General features: G+C 47.6%; 1 protein-coding gene across 3 annotated transcripts in view; it reads right to left on the bottom strand.

Annotated features, from left to right (window-relative positions):
• The window catches only part of nrp2a (neuropilin 2a), a 58,917-nt gene extending 41,534 nt beyond the window's left edge, over window positions 1-17,383 (bottom strand). For all 3 annotated transcript variants that reach the window (XM_083990545.1, XM_083990546.1, XM_083990547.1), the window contains exons 1-2: window positions 16,482-17,383; window positions 7,488-7,665 (exon numbers count right to left, since the gene is read on the bottom strand). In XM_083990545.1, coding sequence (XP_083846671.1) covers window positions 7,488-7,665; window positions 16,482-16,557 — 254 coding nt within the window. In that variant the 5' untranslated portion in view covers window positions 16,558-17,383. The remainder of the gene's footprint in view (window positions 1-7,487; window positions 7,666-16,481) is intronic.
• Window positions 17,384-17,640: the final 257 nt, after the last annotated feature.

Raw genomic sequence — 17,640 nt, 5'->3', positions numbered from 1 at the left:
CCTGCTAATGTTCTTCTCACTACTTCTTCCACAAAATGAAAAGTCTTCACTTGAGCTGAGAGGTTCCAATCAGCACTAAACTGTGCTCTTCTGCATCTAAGCACTGACACTGCAGCTTGGAATAAAACCTGGATTAAGAGGAGTCACTAAGCCTCTTCTTTTTTTTCTACATTTTTTTGGCTATCCCATTCCTTCAGTGTATTGATTCCCATACAGAGCATTCAAGCTAAAACTGCTGATGGGGGGATAATCCCAAACCATATTAATCTGGGTTAGAGTGGCACACATACAGGTGAAGTGTGAAGATGCTGCAGTGATGACTGATGACTAGGAAGGATGAAGAGCTGCGTTTGATTAAACCAAAAACGAAAAGTGGAAAGTGATCAGATTATGAGATTATGAGATTACACGATGGCAAAAATAATGTTATTGTTAAACTGAGATAAAGCAGTTTACAGTAAACCAGTTACAAGAGAGAAACTCAAAATCCCTGCGCTCATGTTAGAATATGTTACAGTTTTTAAAGAGAAAGCCTGGGCGTGAGGAGACAAGGAGCGTCTCACAAATGGTGCTATTGAGTTGGATTATTGGAATTTGCAGGATCCGGCCTTTTTGAAGCTTCACCCACACTCAGGACTAAAAGTCAGGATGGCTCTGCCTCTGCAGCATTGATTTTCAGCCATCCTGCCCCCCCCTCCCCTCTCTGTCATCTCAAGCCCACTAACTTTATGGAGACGCAGTATAGTCGCTGAAGTGCTCTTCTACCAATACACATCATTTCAGTGCACCAGCGAGAAACAATATATGTGCATTATTTAAAAAAAACGGATGCCGTCCCTCTAAAGTGTCTGTGCTGAAAATGCAATAACAGTGAGGGGGGATTAACAGGTCTCCTTGCAGCTAAAGTACTGTAGGTGATGGTTGGGGCTGAGGCAAATCTGTGTTAACAGTGGGCCGGAGGAGGAACTCTTGTGCCAGTGAGTAAAAGAAGCCGTTGTCCAATTCTCTTATACATGTCTCGGTTGTAATCCTGCATTACAGAGGCGATGGTGAAAAAGCTTTAGCAGCGAGCTCCCACGGTGAGCCGGTATAAGAGCCACGGCGATCCCCGAGTATACGCCTGCATGCTTAGGGCTCGGGGAAAACACACACACACTCCGACAAGTGCCAACAAACACACACACACACATGCACACACACCGATAGACAGTTTTGCATGCGCAGATGTAGGCAAACACCGGCGTGCGCGCACACACTCGCCGCTGTATCGCCAACACCGAGCATAAAAGAGCTGAGAGCCTAATTAGGTTTTAATTGATTTTGGAGTGGGTCTCTATCCTTCTCTCCCTCTCTTTCTCCCTCTCTCTCTCCTGTCATGGATTAGCGTCAGTGAGTGAGTGTTCCTCAGATGTGATTATTGACCTGTTCGCTCAGCCTCTCCCCAGGCTCTGATGAATACATGCATGAGGGCCTGACGTGTGAGAGCCCACTGTCTGTCTCTCTCAAACACACACTCGCATATACACATACATACACTTGAGCACATTCCAGGACATTGCACACACACATAAATCACTTGCACATGCACACACACACACACACACACACAATCCCACTCCCATGAAGACACACATTAGTGACGCATACCACTCACACACTCTCAAACACACATGTACCCCCCTCCCCAGATCTAAATTCCATTAGGGAGTTGTTTTGATCCAAACCCCGCCTCTGTCTGACACCATCCATGCCCCATTCCCAGCTTTCTGTCTGTCTGGCAGTCTGTCTAGGTCTGCATGACCGGCCCTTGTGTTCAGGGAGCCATAATGGGACACCCCCTCCCCTCTCTCCCCCGACTCATTTCCCCCATGGAGAATAAGTGGAACAGGGGGAGAGGGGTTAAGGAAACTAAAAACCCTTGAGGGCCAGAAATTCTGCACCAGTCCAGACATGTCCTCTCTTCCTCTGCGCTCATATATCACTCCGCCACCCCCCTCTCCGCCTAAACAACTAATTGCCTTTCGCACCTTTTGCTGTTTGTGGTGGACGAGGGACATTTCCTGCAGGCACCGAGAGACATAACTGTAATATGCATATTCATAAGTCCCACTAGTGGTCACTCTCCCTGCACCAGGAGCCTGGGGTATATAGTGTTTTCATTCAGTGGAAGCTGAATATCAACACATGAGGCGTTCAATGGGGGGGGGGGTGGAAATTACACAAAAAAATTAACACGTAATTCGCTGTGGGTTGCGCGGTGTTCCTCTGATTTATTTTTGTTTACGCTGATAAAAGAGCAACAGCTGTTCTCGTATATCAGGAAACCAAACTTGGCCGGCGCTCAGACACTTGGGGGGCTTCAGTTGAAATCATTTTCCCTCTCTGCTCCTGCGTCACGTCGTCGTCTTCTCTCTTTCCACACAAACCCATAAGCTCCAGATCCACCAGGCAAACGAGGAGGAAGCATCCGCCGCTTCTCCCCTCTCAGCAGAAATTAAGTGAGGTGGAGGTAGACACACGGCTGCATGCATGCTCATGCATCTACACACACACACACACACACACTACCGCCCTCGAAGGGGACTCTAATAAACCATAAGTGCCTCTGAAATATTAACTAGATGCTGCGAGCAAAATCCCTGCAGATCCTCTGAGCCTGCCATCTTCAATCTAGCCCAAAAAACAAACAGCACTCCTCCTCTTCCTCCTCCTCCTCCTCCTCCCTTCACCTCCTGATGTCCATCACAGATTCATACTTACAGATGACCGGGGGTTCAAAACCACCGACCACAAGCAGTCTGGGCTCGGCCCCGGCTGCATCGATCTGAAACATCAGACTATAACTGCTGTCTGAGCCGAAGCCGTGACCCCGCTGCCCTCAGCTTTCCACTTCAACTTCAACTTCCCTCCGTCATCGTATATTTCACATACAATAAGAGATTTTGGTTGTTTTCACTCATGCGGAGAATCCAGCTCTTTGCTTACATGTTTGTGGAGCGGAGAACATGAGAGAGCGACTAAATTAATCATAAAGCTTTAATGCACTGCTCTCATCTCAGTGTCTCTGTGGTGGACAGGAGCAACCGATCACGGGGAGCGTTCGGGAAAACGCTGCAGGTTTTGTTCTGTTAGTTATTATATCATCATTACAGCGTTGGCAGGTGGAATCGTCGTGGAGGTGGCCGGACGCTGTGATGACCGTGATCTTGTCCTAAACGCCGGCAAAGTGCCAGATATTGACACATCAAAACCTGAACAACTCCCTTTAGTCGTGACCTCTGGCTTCTCATCTGTCTCGCCTTTCATCCTTAACCATCAACCCCCCCTTCATCCTCCTCTTCATCCCCTCCTCTCTCTCCCTCCGGCCACTCCTGATCATCTATCGATTTCCCATTACACGCGCAATACGGACATTGATCCCACACCTCTCTGCTCCCGCCGTTGGGTATTGGTGAGTGGGTGATATCATACACACACACACACATAAGTGCACAGTTGCTATGTGCTGGTGACAGGGCATGTCACAGGCCACACAGCTTTATTGTGCGCGCATGTGTGTGTCTGCAAGTGTGTGTGGAAAGTTATAAAGTTATATCATCAGCTCTTCCCTCCTCAGGCTGCGTTCAATAACAAATAACCAAACAAAAATGAGAAAATAAAACCCACAGAGGTGGAAGAAATGGATCTTTCTGAATGACTACTGTTTTATGGTGTGTGTGTGTGTTTGTGTGTGTGTGTGCGTCTGTATGTAGGATTGTGCCTGTTTCAATGTTTAATTCAAGTGTGTAAAAATAAAACACTTCCTCCTCCGGCAAGAGGAGAGGGAGAATGGAAGAACAAAGGGGGGGAAAGAGACGGATCAAGAACAGGAGGGAAGAAGATGAAGCAGAAGAGAAGGAGAGCTGGAGAAAACAAAATGAGAGAGAAAGAGAATCATCTCCACTTCTCTCCCTCCCTCTCCTCAGCTCCTGGTATATCACTAGGTAGCATCCTGGGGCTTGGTGATGGCAGATTGCATTAGAGATATGGGCCTGATATTTCATCTAGCCTTTATTACATTTAGTTCACATCAATCGGCTGGCAGCCTGGAGGTAAGAGCTATTTGGCACGCGGCCGGACCCCCCTTCCCTTGAAATGAAATCCTGAATTAAAGTGCCACCTCAGACATGGAGCGCCTGCATAAAGGCTGCGGATTTGATTGCTGCAGTAGAGCCGCGGTTTTTGGCCACGTTGCATCGTCCGAGTACTGACTGTTTGAACCCGCTGAGGGAAAATCACCAGCTGGCTCGGGGATATTAGCCCCAGTTCTTCTGAGCCCTTCCCTGAGCTGACCAAGCACTTTTCTAGGTTTTTTAAAAGGACCTAAAGTGCCCAAGGGAGATATGATGGCTGACGAGCACACAGGTTGCATACCTAAGCGCGAACGTGCGTGTGTAGCCGCTGGAAACATGTGTCCATTTACAGCCTTTATGAGCATGTTATCGTCTATATATTCCTCCCCATCGCCCCGCGTTCCCACGATCAGCAGTCTGGACCACGAGGCTCTGCGTCTCCTTCAGGTAACAGGTTCTCTTTGCTGCCATCTCTGTAAATCCCAGCTGTCATGCGGAGTTTTCAACCCTGACCGAGATGGTGAGCCCTCCTCCACCTTTGCTACCCCACCCCCTGCCACGGCTCCCCACAAAGAATCTATATGAGGATATATGCACATATATGAAACCTATATGCAGTTTATGCATTAAAAGGAAGGACAAATACCATGAAAAAAACGGATAAAATAATAGAATGATACATTTATTAACCCAACAGAAAGTCTCAAACAAACATAATCAAACAAAGGAACACTAAACACTAACTAAACTACCTAACCCAACCTTCCTAAAGGGGGGGGTCACCTACACCCCAAACTAAAACAACAAAGCCCAGCGGTCTACTACCACATGGGAACAAATGAATAAGGAGAAAAATAAACGCTTGGAAAGAAACACAGAACAGAAAACAAAAGAAACCTCCTCCTGTCGGGCTATACAAATAAAATTGTCGTGTGTGTGTGATGAGAGAGCAATGGGCCTCTCTCCACCCTCTAAATACTACCTCCCCCCCTGGAAACGCTGCTCAGGTGTGCGTCCACACAGTGGGAGGAGGGAGGAAAAGACAAGGGACGCGCAGCAGGAGAGGCAAGGGCGCGCGTAACAATGCCTAATCATACAGGCAAAAAAAGAAAGAAAAAGGGAGCAAGCACCACAGTGTTCGGATCAATCTGGGTAAAAAGCATAACACAGGACGGAGCGAGGAGGAATATCGAGCCATACTTTGGCGTTTCCCACTTATTTCTACTGCTCTCCCTCCACCCTGAAGGGAAACACTTCCTCTATGAAACACTGGAGGGCAAACACATTAGGTTTGGAGGTTATGCATAAATAAATGTTGGCGTGATCCCCTCTTTCTCTAATGGGCCTTTAAAAAGGGGGCTATCACTGCAAGTCTGGATGGATGGAGGGATGTGCAGACGGAGGGATGGAGGCTAGTCTTACACACCAACAGTGGAGTAAATGCTTGCAGAGTTACTCACATGTAGACGCCTTTTCCCCACCCACGCTCACTGACACACACTTGTACATAAGGATGAAGGGAGATTGAGTGGGAGTGTGTGTTAGAGGGCAGGCCAAGGCCTCGGTTCCTCCAGGCTAGTGTTAAAAAAAAAAAAGCCCTCATCCCATAAAAACCCTCTGTGGAGAGAAAAGAGGAGACATTTCAGCTCTCTCCTCCTCCTCCTCCTCTTGCCCTGCTCGCCTTGGGCTGTGAGAAACTGCTTGACACACTGCTTATCAACAGCTGAGCCGTTCCTCCCTCCACCACTAACAGCGGCGAGGTCCAGTGTGCTGGAGTGTTGACACAGTGGGTGCCGGTGTTAAAGCGTTATTACTGCAGGAACATATTGCAAAAGGAGATAATTATGCAACTTTTTTTCTTTTTTTTCCTGTCGCCTTGACAGAAACCTGTAGACACAAAGCTGACACATCAAAAATAACATTTCCAGCTCCGCCGCAACCTGACACAGCCGTGTGAATAGAGCCGACAATCATTACAAAGACCCTCTTTTTTTTTTTTTTCCACTGATGTCCTCATGAAAGTTACATTTTTCTCCCGGCCAGACAAAGTGCTTTGTCAGAGAACAATGCAAAAACAGCCATCAAGGATTATTAATTCTTCAATTTAGGGAGAAAAGCGAGAGCTGGAGCGAACTGAGGAGAAATAAATGGCTGTAATTGTGGAGGCTGCGCTGATAAATCAACGTCCGCGTTCGCTTTAAAAGACACCAAAAAACTAAAAGAGTCTCATGACGGGTGAATTGTGTAACATCCCTCCTGAGTTTGTTGTATAAAACTGGATTAAACAGTAGAGACCGTGACTTCCTCTGAGGTCAAAGACAATAGAAGACCATATGATTCAGATTATTTGTGTATGAGAAAGGAAACTGACCAACGCAGGCACATCACAACAGCTGGGCCTCGTTCTCTTCTTCTCTTCTTCCCCTCCTCCTCCTCCACCTCCTCCTCCTCCTTATTCTCTTACTTTTTCTTCCCCCTCGTCTTTACTTTCCTCCCCGCAAAAAAACTTCAAACTCCATCATGATTGTTTTCTTTCATCCTATCTGCTCTGTCCTCCGTTTTCAGATGCAGCCTGGCATTTGATTATCAGATGGAGGAGGATTACAGATGATAATGTCAGACACATACACAAAACTGTTTCTGAAAATCTGTCTAAACTTTTTTTTCAAATCGATATCATGTCCTTAAAACTTCAGCACCTTCCAGCATAAAGCTAAACCAGAGGGAACGACTATTCAGCTGTTTGACTCACTCTTTCCATTCAGTCTGCTGTTGTGTCCTGTTTTGTTTGTCTGTGTGAACGAGGCTGAAAAAACTTTGGGGATGTGGAAACTGAGGTTATGTGCGGCTCATGCGCCCTTGAGCAAGGAATTTAACCCAGTAATTGCTCTGGAGGAGCTTTTAAAAGGCCGGTGCTGAAAGTGTGCTGCTGTCTCATCGGGGCGTCAGCCTGCGATGTGTGTAATGGTGTGAAAGTGGAAAAGGACAGCGATGAAAAGAGCTTAATAAATAATTATCTCACAAAAAGAAAACCACAGTTAATGGTCTGCGATTTGCAGAAAGCTTGTACCTACAATTAAAATTTCTTTTGCGTTTGACCTGTTGTGGTCAAAATGTGGAAAACGTTTCAACAACTTGGGCTCAGGCCAAAACCACTGGCAGTGACTTATTATAGTATGTAAAAATCTGTGTGCTTCCACAGGAAATGACTTATTTGAGATACAGCATACTAATAAAAATGTCAACACAAATCACCAGTGAGCCAGAATAATAACACACCGTGGAGTCTTATTGGTCAAAGTAATAGAGAAAAGTGGTTTTAAGACTTCACTATTATGACACGACTCCCCCCCTTCTGTCCCCCCTTCGTCTTACTTGCAGTCCAGCCTCTCGATCTCAAAGTGCGGGTTGAAGTTGAGGACGATGCGCTGCGACGGCTCCGCCGCCGTGATGAGCCAGTGACAGTTCTGGTGAGGCGGGTACTCCAGAGGATAACCAGGGGAGGTGATGTAGCCCGCCTCGCTGGCATCGTACACGCCTCCACACTCTGACTCTGTGATGGAGACAGAGAAGGTGAGAAGAAGTGGTTATTGATTGTAGATATATATAAGAAAAAAACCTACAGAGACAAGAATTGAGTATTTTTATTCTAAATGTAGTCACGATGCATCCCTACATTTGTTATTCACCGTCAAACCATAGAACTCTTGTGAATGCTACACTCCCTACAGCAGCGGCTCAGAGGACTCGCCTTCATTTACCGTGTTTCTCTGGATGAAGATGTGATGAGCAACAAATGAACAGTAAAACAAAGAAAGCAATTTAGGCCGTCAGTTACGAGGAAATTGGAAAAACTTCTCCATTGTGGATTGTCAGTGCGAGCGGGAACACATGGGTAAGCTATTAAAACAATAAAAGATCATCATTGCCGCATTTGGCAAAGAGCGCACGCACGTACACGCACACACGCACACTTATTGAAACACACAGAGCCTCTTTCACCCTCTTCCACACCCAGGCTCTTATCTCTCCAGTTCCCCGTCGGGAGCGTTCTCCAAGTGTAATTGTTGCTCCAGCAAGCCAATCTGCAAACATTAGGACACATTCCCTGATCCTATCACGCTCTCCCAGGAACAATAGCCTGCCAATGGCGTTGCTGGGATGGCTTAGGCAGGAAGTGACACGCAGACGGCCTGTCTAGTGGGGTTCTGGGGGGTCACCCCGACTCTGTAATGAGAAGCTAACGCGGCAACAAAAGGCCCCATTCTCTGCCTACGGCCCGGCGGCTACAGCAGCTCCCTCGCTTTGCGTTATCTCCCATAAACACGCTAAACACATAAACGCACATACAAAAGGAACATGTATATGGGTATTCTGCATCAACACACACACATACACACAGTGGGGTATCACACATTGTGCACAATGGCTCTTTTATTACTTTTGCACTGCATTAGATTTGCAGACATTATTATTGGTTATGGAGAAGCAATAGCAAAAACGTGTTCTCCATGACAACAGCAGGGGAGGAGGGGGAGTTGGTGGTGGTTTTACACTCTACCCAACACTGCACATGTGAGTGTGCACCAGTGGGATCTGTAAATATAATGAACAGTGTGATATTGAACTCAAAGACGGACAAATGTTTTCTTAATATTGGCGCTGGCGTTCGTCGTCGACCAAATAAGGAAAACACCTCAGACAGTGCAACAAACTGCAGCTCACGGTGAACTGCCATTAACAATGCACCTCCAAACGGTGGGCTTAACCACTCACCCGCTGAGCTGCATCTATTCTTGACATAAATGGGTTGATATTCCTGCCTGTTTCTTTTAAAATTTCTGTGAAAGCATCAATAAAGGAAGCGGAAAGACGGGAAAAAAGGAAAAAAAAACACAGCACCAAAGGCTTGAAGTGTAATAGACCCTTCAAGTGTTGACATTTCCACCGCCTATTGTGCTTAAAAGGCACACTTAAGATTCTCTGACATTTGATAGAGCTGCGATGGCTTCCTTACTTTGTTACTGGAGAGGAGCTACGCCCACGCTCACACACAGGCCACACACACACACATACAGACGCACACACACACATACAGACGCACACACACACACACACACACACACACACAGCTGCCGGTGATTTCATGCGGGTGCACGACTCCGGCCGCCCACGTGCATATGCACAGCGACACCAAATGCACAGCACCGCGCGCTCAAGTTCAGATGCACATGAGGATGCTGCTGGCACGTACTCGCTAAAACACACACCCACTCATTCATGCTTACACACACACACACACACACACGTAGCTGCTGCTGCTCCATGTTCAAACAGCCACCCACGCACACGCACATCCAAATACATACAGAGGGCCTGTCAATCATGAGGGCCAGCAGAGGTGGAAAAAATAGCTAACTGAAATATTTCAAAAAGATAGCAGGGATGGCAGACAGAGAGCCGCACACACACACACACATACACAGACACACACACATAGACATCTCTTTATCTGTTGCGGCGGTGCAGACAGACAGTCATTGTTGGGAAACCTATGGAGGGAATGGTGAGCAGGAGGCTATCAGCGCACAGAGCCTCAGCAGATTAAGCCGTTTGGGGAGAATCCTGCAGCCTCAACACTTTTTTTCCCTGAGCTGCCCATTCAGTGGCCTCCAAGGAGGATGTAGAGGAGAGAGGAGGAGGGAGAGGAGAGGAGAGATGGAGTGGGAAGAGAAGAGAAGGGAAGGGGAGAAAAGGGATTAAACTGGGAAAAGAAAATGGAAGGGAGAGGAAAAGGCGAAGGAGTGGGGAGGAAGAGGAGGTGAGACAGAGAGGCGATGGATAAGACATGGATTAGGGAAGAAAGGGGAAGATTGATCGGAAAGGGGGGAGGAGGCGCAGGCAGGGTGGGGTTGATGTATGATGGGCGGGTGAGAGGACATATGTGGAAGGAAGAAGGAGCGAGTGACAGGCAGAGAGAGGAGGGAGGGAGGGAGGGGAGGGAGGCGACAGGAGGTGATGAGGAAGGAGAAATACAGAGAAAGATGCAGAGAGAAGATGGAGCGAGGGGAGTGTGTGTCTCTGTGTGTGTGTGTGTGTGTGTGTGTGTGTGTGTGTGTGTGTGTGTGTGTGTGTGTGTGTGTGTGTGTGTGTGAGATGCTCAGAGAGCCTGACGAGCCTCATTAAGACATGCCTGCTCTCCAGCGGCTCCCTGTAGACACTGACCCCACTGGGAAACCTCTGTCAGTCAGCACACACACACACACACACACACACACATAGACACACACACACACACACACAGACACACACTGGCAGTTCAGTGCGTGTAAGTAAAAAAATAAAGAATGACAATGACGCTAGTCGTATTATATATCTGCAATAAATGTGAGAAGATTTCTTGATTATGGTGACGGATGTGTGTTATTTTTTTTCCCTAATTGCTCGGGTATCCGCGGCAATTAGTTAGTGTAAAACGTGCATGTGCGCGTGTGAGAGTGTGTGAGTGTGTTTTACTGTCAAGCATAATGTTATGGTGAGAAAAGAACTTGCGGCGTTGGATGAGTAACACAGGGGAAGCACTCAGGAGCTGCCAGTGAGCTTCATGAATTACACTGTCTCTTCTACTAGAGGAGCCCATCTGTCTACACACACACACGCACACACATGCACAAACACCCAAACAAGTGCCACATGTGTTCCTACCATGCAAAGGACCAAAACCCTGTTACATGGGAACAATGTCACCATGTCTCTAAACTGTATGCGAGTGATATTTTCTAAGCAGAAATACTATAGTATTTCTGCTTAGAAAATACACTCACTCGCTTTGTGTGAGTCTTCATGCAGCTGCACTCTTTGTTTTGTGTGTGTGTGTGTGTGAGTGAAATGAATGTGAAATAAAGCGACTCTCTGCGTGTGTGTGTGTGCGCACATTTTCCAGTCACTCCAGATCAAGCCGAGCCCAGAGACGTCTTTGTGCCCGCTGTGAGTGCCTTTATCTTCATTATCTGAGAGAATGTGCATATGTCTGCATGTCTTAGCTCATATTCTGTAGTGTGTGTGTGCATGTGTGTGTATGTGCATGTATGTGTGTGTGTGTGTGTGTGTGTGTGTGTGTGTGTGTGTGTGTGTGTGTGTGTGTGTGTGTGTGTGTGCACGCCTGCGCTCTCATTTCTATTAGTCGCCTTATCTGGGAAGTATGGCGTCACGCTCTGGGATAAGCTGCGAGTGTGAGGAGAGGCGCTGATAAATCCCTCCATCATTCCTAGTGTCTCTTTGCCCCCCCCTCCCTCCCTCCCTCCCTCGCTGGCTCCCCTCCTTCTCCCACACCCCCCACACCGACCCTCCCTCTCTCCCTCTCTCCCTCCACACCCCACCTTAATTAAAAAGTGCTATCGCCCAGAGTGAGGGAATGAGAGGGGAGAGTGGGCAGCGCTCATCCATTCAGTCAAGAGCAGGGGTTGTCTCCGCGCCGTGCTTTTAATCTCACCCATTCCACACTAGACTGGACCCAAGGAGAGGGTGAGGAGGATGAGGAGGAAGGGTGAAGAAAGGGGGGATTGACTCTCACTGCCCTGCGCCTTAACACCTTTGTGCTGAGGTGGAGTGGCCTTCACTGATTTACAGTTGAATTAAAGTAATACGCTGCTTTCAAAGCATTCTGGGAGTCATTTTCTCACTTTTCATACGTGAATACTGCTATTATAGCAGTCATATAATATGCAAAATAATTCTTAGTGCTAACTTCATTATACTAATGCCATGAAATCACATTTGGTTTTCATTAACTTTAACTCCATGATAAATATTACATGTGGATCTTTATTACAAAGAGAACGGTCCTTCAGTGGCTTATCTGTGAATTATGTGCCAGGTTTAAAACATATATAGAGATTTAATTACCAGGTGCAGAGGCTTTCTGCAGACTGAGAGGTGAAAACAGGGCAAAGAAAGTCCAAACTAGATTATCAAGACTTTTATTGCCTCTGTTTCTTCTCTTATCTGAAATACAGCAGCTGGAAAACAAACTGAATCTGTAAAAAGCTTGATCCCACTTGCTTATGGGCTAATAGAAGTTGCACCGAGGCCACTGCAGGTGAAGAAATCGGCACATTTTCTGGATTTTCCCTCTGTGTGTGGTGAGCAACAAGACTGAGCGTATCCAGCAGCCAGTTATCAGCTGGAGTGGTCAACAAGCTGTCCACTAAGACAGGAAATGCACTGAAAACATCTTTTTGTGTTTAAAGGAGGGATTTTTTTTTCCTTTTAAGAACTAACAAAAGCCACATCAAAGGAAGATAATATCCTAAAAATCCTCTTTTCCTCTCTGCCCATCTCCCTTTTCTTCCCCTCCCTCCCTAACAGGATAAGTGCCCCATGCTAATCATCTAAATGCACAATGCTGGCCATCCTGATCAATGGTTCAATGGATCAATCGGCTAAACAGATGGTTGCCGGTGCCTACAGGGGGGAGGTAATGGTGTGGGCCCTAATCCTAAACACTACCTGACTACAGTATCACGTCTCCCTCTCCCATGGTGCTGTCTTTTGTCTCTGTGCGCCACCGTCAAACCTGCACCGCCGAAGCACTTTTCCCTGGTCTAAAGAGTGGAAACAGCCCAGCCTACATCAGCAAAGGGGGGTGGGGGGGGGGCTGTGAAGAATTGAGCTTTGCTGCAGGAGTCTTGGTGATTTGTTGCCGCTTTCCTGTCCCCACCTTACAAGCCTGTTACCTTTTAGTGGAACCGACCGCTTTGGAGACAAAATAAAAGGGAATTGTGGTTCTTCCAAAAGCAGCTTTTCTTTAAACTCACACCCCTAACTGTTTCCCCTTGCCCCCTCTCCTCTTTAACCCTGCTTGTGAATAACAGTAAATTCCTAATGCCTTCCCTCTTGACAATGCCAACCCCCCCTCCAGCTCCCATCTAAGCCCGTCCCTGAGCTCCCGTTAAGACCCCCCTGTGCGGCTAATGCGGCAGAATGAAAGACCCTGCTCTGTTTTATTTATGGGGGTCTTGTTTTTAATTTCACCCCGAGTGCGGCGGGGCCGTTCACGCGAGCCTGTGACTCTCATACCTGACTGGTATTGAACGGCCCACTCAGTTTGTCTTTGGCTATGAATGCTAATAGGCGACCTTGTTTTTCGCAGCCGATACCTCTGAGGCTGGTGCAGATTAAAACAGAAAGAAATGCAAAGAATAGAGGAGCAGGGTGTGGAGGTGAGGAGGAGAGGAGAGGTGAAGGCATGAGAGAGAGAGAGAGGGAAAGAGGAAAACAAAAAGAAAACAGCAAAAAAGACCAACAAAGATGATAAAAATTAGAAAGTGTTCACAGAGGAGCTAACATTTGGAAAAGCAATGATTCAATGAGCAGGAATCCAACTCTGGAAGAAGTCGATACCGTAGGTGAAGAGGATGCACACCCACCCACTCAATAAACATGCAAATGAGCAGCTTAATGGCCTGAATATTAATGCCTGCTGTAATTAATGTACATGTCACCGAGTCAAACTATTGTGATTACAGCACAAGTGGAGTGGAAGTCTCTTGGTGTCGGAAAGAAAGATTTGCAATGAGGAGGCGCCGGGCTTTTCCTATTCCAAGTGAAGGCACCACCAGCAGAGAACAGCAGGGCCACATAACTGGAAACGTCCAGAGCACCCAACGTCTTTCACGGATCATTTACCCCCGAGACCGTGCAAGGTTTTTTATACTTGCAGAGGTTTTGCAGCTGAGCGGCCTCAGGCAGGCACCGGTTTGTCCACAAACATGATATTTTGAGGGAAAAAACCTTTTGTGTGCTACTAGTACTAGAAAATGCAGCATGTTGCAAAAACCCAGACGGTGTCTATAGCATCAAGAGCCTTTAATGTGACCACTGGGCTTCACTTCCACATCTGTTTTTCAACTAGTAGATTCACTTCACTTCTTTTATCCTCTCCCTCCCTGCAGAGCTCTGCCAGTCAGAACCCCCCTCCCGCCCCCCCTCCTGCACTCCTCTTTTTCACTGGATGATAGTGTCACTTCATAAACCCTTAATGCCATCTGTCCCCTCACCGTCCAGTGCCATTTTAACTCCTGACCCCTGCACGCTTTGATGTTGCCCTTTCTTCTTACACTCTGTTTGATACGCAACCCCTCCGCCCCCGAGGCTTCCTCCTGCTTGTTCACTCTTCGCTTCACTTCGTCGTGGCCTGGTGGATGCCACACTCACTTCTCCTCGTCACTTTTCCTGCGCCTTGGGTACGATTGCATCTGCCTTCCACAGTCCTCTGCAGTGAGTGCCTCTCTGTCCCCTCACATCTCCCTCTCTCTCTCTCTCTCTGCTGCACCCTCTTCCTCTCCCATGACTCTCTGAACCTCCCTGTTCTGTCTCCGTTCTGTTCTCTTTCAGCCTCTCTTCCCTCTGGCATCTGTGTGTAATGTGGCTCTTGAGGGGAGCGTGGAGGCTGAGACATGGGCTGCAGTGTCTTGGCAAGGGAGAGAGAGATAGAGATAGAGAGAGGAGGAGAGAGGGAGAAGGAGAGGAGGGGGATCTAGCTTCTTGCTGGCCTGATGGCTGCCAAGAGGCCCACATCTGTCTCTGATCAACGGGTACACAGGCAGCCAGTAAAACACACACACACACATCATTCAGAGGGATGACTGTCCTATTTAAAACAAGTAGCAGAAACAAGAGGAGGAGCTGCAGTTGAAGCCAAATGTAAACTGCCCTATAGATAAGACTAAAAAGTACAATAGATCTTCTAAAAGACAGACATGCCATAAGGGGGAGATGTGGGAAAGACGTACCAGAGACACGTACATGTCACGTTTCCCTTTACGCACAAATAATCCCGAAAAAGCGCACAGCCACATGAAATATAAAACCGTGACACCGGGAGTCACAGCCCCGTAAAGGCATCAAGAACGGCAGAGTAGGTGCTTTTACAAGGATGAGTGAGCGCGAGGCCATGTGTCATCCCACCAGTGGCGTCACTTCTCGGCGTGGTAAGCCCCTGCATAGCAGCCCACCACCTCCACCTCCACACCTGCCTCCACCCTGCTCGTTTCTTAGCAAAATTAGGCAGCAGATGATGATTGACATCTGATTATGAGTATCTGATCGTCCCCGTGTGCCAGTGACCAGACGGACCGCCGCGCGCCCCTGGTGTTAAATCCACATTTAATTGGGCTTCTAAATAAACCCGCCGCTGTTTCATGCTTGAGCTTTGCTCCCTCTGTAGTAAATCAAACGCGGTGGCTCGTTCGCCACTGTGGCATTTCGGTGCTTTGCAGCGGGGATGAGCCTTGTTTAAGTGCCTTAGAGCAAAGCTCCCAGTCCCTCCAGCTGCAGGGCTGCTATTCCCCGGCTCATCCTGCTCCCTAATCTCCCTGCTTATTGTTATTTGATTGCTGAGAGCGCGCCGAGGTGACGGTGCGCCGCCGCCTGGAGCTGCCGGCGCTCCGCCACCAGCAGCCCTGCCTTCACCCTGCGCACACACACACAACCCCGAGGAGCACGAGGAGATAATGAAGGAGAGAGTCTCGCGGTGGCTGATGAGGATAATGATTATAATAGTGGTGATTACAGTCCTAGTAGTCATATCCTACAATGACAGAGTAGCTTTTACGCACGGTTTCTTGGACACCAGCGAATTTGTAAAATAGCAGGTTGTAGCCCAGCCTACGCCTCAAACCTATTTTCATCCTGATGTGAACTCGCATTTTAATCAGCGCTGGTTTGTTTATTTCCCTTGATGAATAATTAAATCAAAAGAAAAACAACGGGGTAAACAATGTGTTTGAATTTTCAAAAAGCTTCATGCATATAATCAGCTCATTCACAGCCCACTGAGCTGATAGTCAGCTCTGTCCTGCACTCAGCCAGGCTGGGACAGATAACTGTTTCCGATCTGCTAAATATTTAATGAAAGCATCCAAGTTTTTTTTTTTTTTTTTTACTTTTTTATGTGTGACAACAACACGGCACAGGACTCAATAAATCACAGGTTTATTTGTTTTAAAGCCAATCTAATTCAGGGTTTCCACAAATCACATCAGGCCTATTTATTTATACTAATGTTTAACCTGCCTCCTCTCTCTCTGCCCTCCTCATTTCCCACATTTAGAGGGAAAAAAACATCCAAGAAACACATGGATCTGCTTATCACACAACAGCTTTGTCATGCGTATTTGGAATAATGTGAAACACATTAGGAGCTCTCGTTAATGTGAAATGATTGTATCCCAACAGATGAAATTAAATGTGATGTTTAGACTACACTCGTGCTCCTGTGGTTTAGATCATCTCCTTTTCCCTTTTATGGGGTTTTGGTTGAGAGCAAGCATGTGTCAAAAAAAATCAAAAGAAGTAACTAAAACTCACCCTTGAATCCTCTGACTCTCAGCGCCACATGACACATTGCCATTAAAAATCCAATCAGCGATGGCACAAAATCCATCTTGGATGCTTCAGAAACTCGTGGACAGCTTCAAGTTCCTGATTTTCCACCTTGTAACGATGTGAATTCTGCTGTTCCTCCAAAAATAAAGAAAAATCCACACCCCCTTCAGAGGCAAAAAGAAAAAAAAATCGCTGGCGACAGTCACAACTGAACTTCAGTGATAATCCCACGGTGTTTATTAAACCATTGGAGGAGAAAACTGTGGCAACTACATGTCACTGAAGAAATTCTTATTTACGCAGCGTTTTGCCTTTTTAAGTCTGAGCGATGTCACTGAAGCTCATCCAAAACAGGAAAAAAATAGTGAACAAACAAACTCCTGGGTCAAAACTGCGCAGCTGAGCGGCTCCGGAGCTTCTGGACAGCGGCTCCAGGGTGCGTCAAGCTCCGATCGCGAGTCTCCCTGCGCCCCGTATCTCCGTCTATGCGTCCTCGCGTGTTTTGCGCACACGAGGGTCTCTGCTTCTGCTCCTGCTGCTGCTGCCGGGGTCTCGTATAGTAGTAGTAGCGAGCTCAAGTCTTCAATAACAGACTCGTAAAGCCCCGGAAGCCTCAGTCCGAGTCACACGGGCTGCTTCTTCTTCTAAAAAAAAAGTCTCAGAGTGATCGATAAGGAGAGTTGCGCTGGATCTTGTTCCCAAATCAAACAACAACCACACACCGGCTCCTGTCACGCCACCTCCCGCGGCTGCCGCTCCTCTCTCTCTCTCCTGCGCTTCTCCTTCTTGTGGCGGCGGCTCCGTCTGTGCAGCACTGCGCTCCGCTCCGCTCCGACACCGGCGTGTGCTCCGTTATGTTATGTGTGCGCGACTGGCGAGGTGTGTGTGTGGAGTGGAGTGGAGGAGTGCGTGTGTGTGAGTGATCGCGCTTTTTGAGCCGAGCAGCTATCGCGTTACAGTCACGGCGCCTCGGCTCCGCCCCCTCCCGTCGGTCGCTGATTATAGGGAGGAGAGAGAGAGAGAGAGAGAGAGGGCGCACGTGCACGCGCCCTAGTCTTTCTCTCTCTTTCTCCCCCTCTCTCTCACTCACACACATAAAGGACGCATCCCCCCTTTCAGGAGATACCACAGATATGAAGTC

The sequence above is a fragment of the Trachurus trachurus genome (assembly GCF_905171665.1).
Source record: "Trachurus trachurus genome assembly, chromosome: 2".
Classification (NCBI taxonomy): domain Eukaryota; kingdom Metazoa; phylum Chordata; class Actinopteri; order Carangiformes; family Carangidae; genus Trachurus; species Trachurus trachurus.
Note: the sequence above shows the minus strand (reverse complement) of the source record. Positions and strands in the feature narration are given on the sequence as shown.